The sequence below is a fragment of the Mandrillus leucophaeus genome, unplaced genomic scaffold, assembly GCF_000951045.1.
Source record: "Mandrillus leucophaeus isolate KB7577 unplaced genomic scaffold, Mleu.le_1.0 Scaffold46, whole genome shotgun sequence".
NCBI classification, from domain to species: Eukaryota; Metazoa; Chordata; class Mammalia; order Primates; family Cercopithecidae; genus Mandrillus; species Mandrillus leucophaeus.
Window position 1 is genome coordinate 1470787 of NW_012104920.1, and position 1821 is coordinate 1472607.

The 1821-nt window shown below is 55.1% G+C and overlaps 1 protein-coding gene across 1 annotated transcript; it reads left to right on the top strand.

Moving 5' to 3' along the window:
• Nucleotides 1-264: 264 nt before the first annotated feature.
• TMEM256 (transmembrane protein 256) lies at nucleotides 265-1406 on the top strand. Its single transcript, XM_011994592.1, has 4 exons — nucleotides 265-392; nucleotides 698-729; nucleotides 995-1075; nucleotides 1175-1406. The coding sequence occupies exons 1-4, from the start codon at nucleotides 308-310 to the stop codon at nucleotides 1316-1318; spliced, it is 342 nt and encodes a 113-aa protein (XP_011849982.1). The 5' UTR covers nucleotides 265-307; the 3' UTR covers nucleotides 1319-1406.
• The last annotated feature ends 415 nt before the right edge of the window (nucleotides 1407-1821 follow it).

Genomic DNA, 1821 nt, shown 5'->3' on the forward strand with positions numbered 1-1821 from the left:
GGGGGGGGTTCGAAGACGCGATCAACTTGGAAAGTGGGCCAATCCGTGACGCAAATCCCCTAGTCCCGCCCTCAACCCCGCCCCCCACTGCTTAGCTCCTCCGCTCCTAATTGGTGCTGGTTTCTCCGCCCGCCAGACATCTTCGCCACTCTGCAGCGGTTTTACAAAGGCGGGTGAAGAGCTCAATGCTGAAATGAACACGGCCCGGATTGGGCGCCTGTGAACCTTATTTGCATGGGCGGCCGGGATTGGCTGGCTTCTAGGGTGGCCTAGGCGGCGTTGGTGTGGTGCGTCCTGTTCTACAGCTATGGCCGGGCCAGCTGCAGCTTTCCGCCGCTTGGGCGCCTTGTCCGGAGCTGCGGCCTTAGGCTTGGCCTCCTACGGGGCGCACGGTCAGGGGGCTGGGGACGAAGCTGGGACTGTGCTTGGGGCGTCCTCCGGGGTCTGCTGCAAGGGCGGAACCTATAGGAAGTGCCCAGCCTCCCGGTTATCAGACTGCCCGCGGAGCCCTAAACCTTTTAAAGTCCCCCAGCTGGGTCCAATTGGTTCCCAGTACTGCCCGAGCGTGTTCCTACCAATCGGAAGCTTCCTGGGAGGGGGTGGTGCCGTTTCTCGCCAATGTCCACCTGGGTCCCCCGGATTGGGGGCGGTCAGGGCTGGCACTAGGACCGGTAACCTTTGCTGCTTTTCTCCACAGGCGCCCAATTCCCAGATGCCTACGGGAAGGAGGTGAAGTAACTGCGCTGGGGCTCCCTGACTCGCGGGTCTACGAAGGCATAAAGTCTGGGGTCCCTGGGGGAAGTGGGCGGGGAGGGCGGGGGCGAGCCGCGGATCTCTGGAGCAGCAAAGGCCAAAGGCTCTGTAAGCCAAAGGCCTGAAGTCAAGCTGGGGCTTCAAGGGTGGGGCGGGGGAATGTACTTTGGTCCCTTGTATCATCAGGGGATTTCAGACACCCGTATTGCCTACGATATCCCTTCGTTTCTCTTTCTTACAGCTGTTTGAAAAGGCCAACAAACACCACTTCTTACATAGCCTGGCCCTGTTAGGGGTGCCCCACTGCAGAAAGCCCCTCTGGGTAATCTTTCCCTGTGCCTAACCCTGACCAAGCCCCACACACTCCCTCTCAGCCTGCCCTGTTCTTACAATCCTGTTTTCTGTGCTGTGTCTCCTGCAGGCCGGGTTATTGCTAGCTTCCGGAACGACCTTATTCTGCACCAGCTTTTACTACCAGGCTCTGAGTGGAGACCCCAGCATCCAGACTTTGGCCCCTGCGGGAGGGACCCTGCTGCTCTTGGGCTGGCTTGCCTTGGCTCTTTGAGCTCCCTTTTGCTTAATTACTGGGTTTTCTGGGCAGTTTTTTAAAACAGCTGGAGTACGAAGAGGATTAAAAAGGAAAGGCAAATAAACTTTGGAGTCTTTGTTCATCTAACCTCTTGGAGGAGGAAGGGTAGGGATTTAACCTCTGAACTCCCCCCATTTCCTAAGATTTAATCAGTGAGGCTTAGGTCTGGGGATTCTGTTCACTTCAAGTTAACTTATAATGTTCTTACCCTGGTGGGCATCAAAGTCATAAAGAATGCTTGAAATAATGCAGATTCCTACTGAAGCACTCTTTTGGGCCTGAGAATCTGTATTTTAATAAGCTCATCTTGTGGTTCTGATGCATACTAGGTTTTTAATTTTATTATTATTTTGAGATGGAGTCTTGCTCTGTCACCCAGGCTGGAGTGCAGTGGTGCAACCTCGGTTCACTACAACCTCTGCCTCGTGGGTTAAAGCGATTCTCCTGCCTCAGCCTCCTGAATAGCTGGGATTACAGGT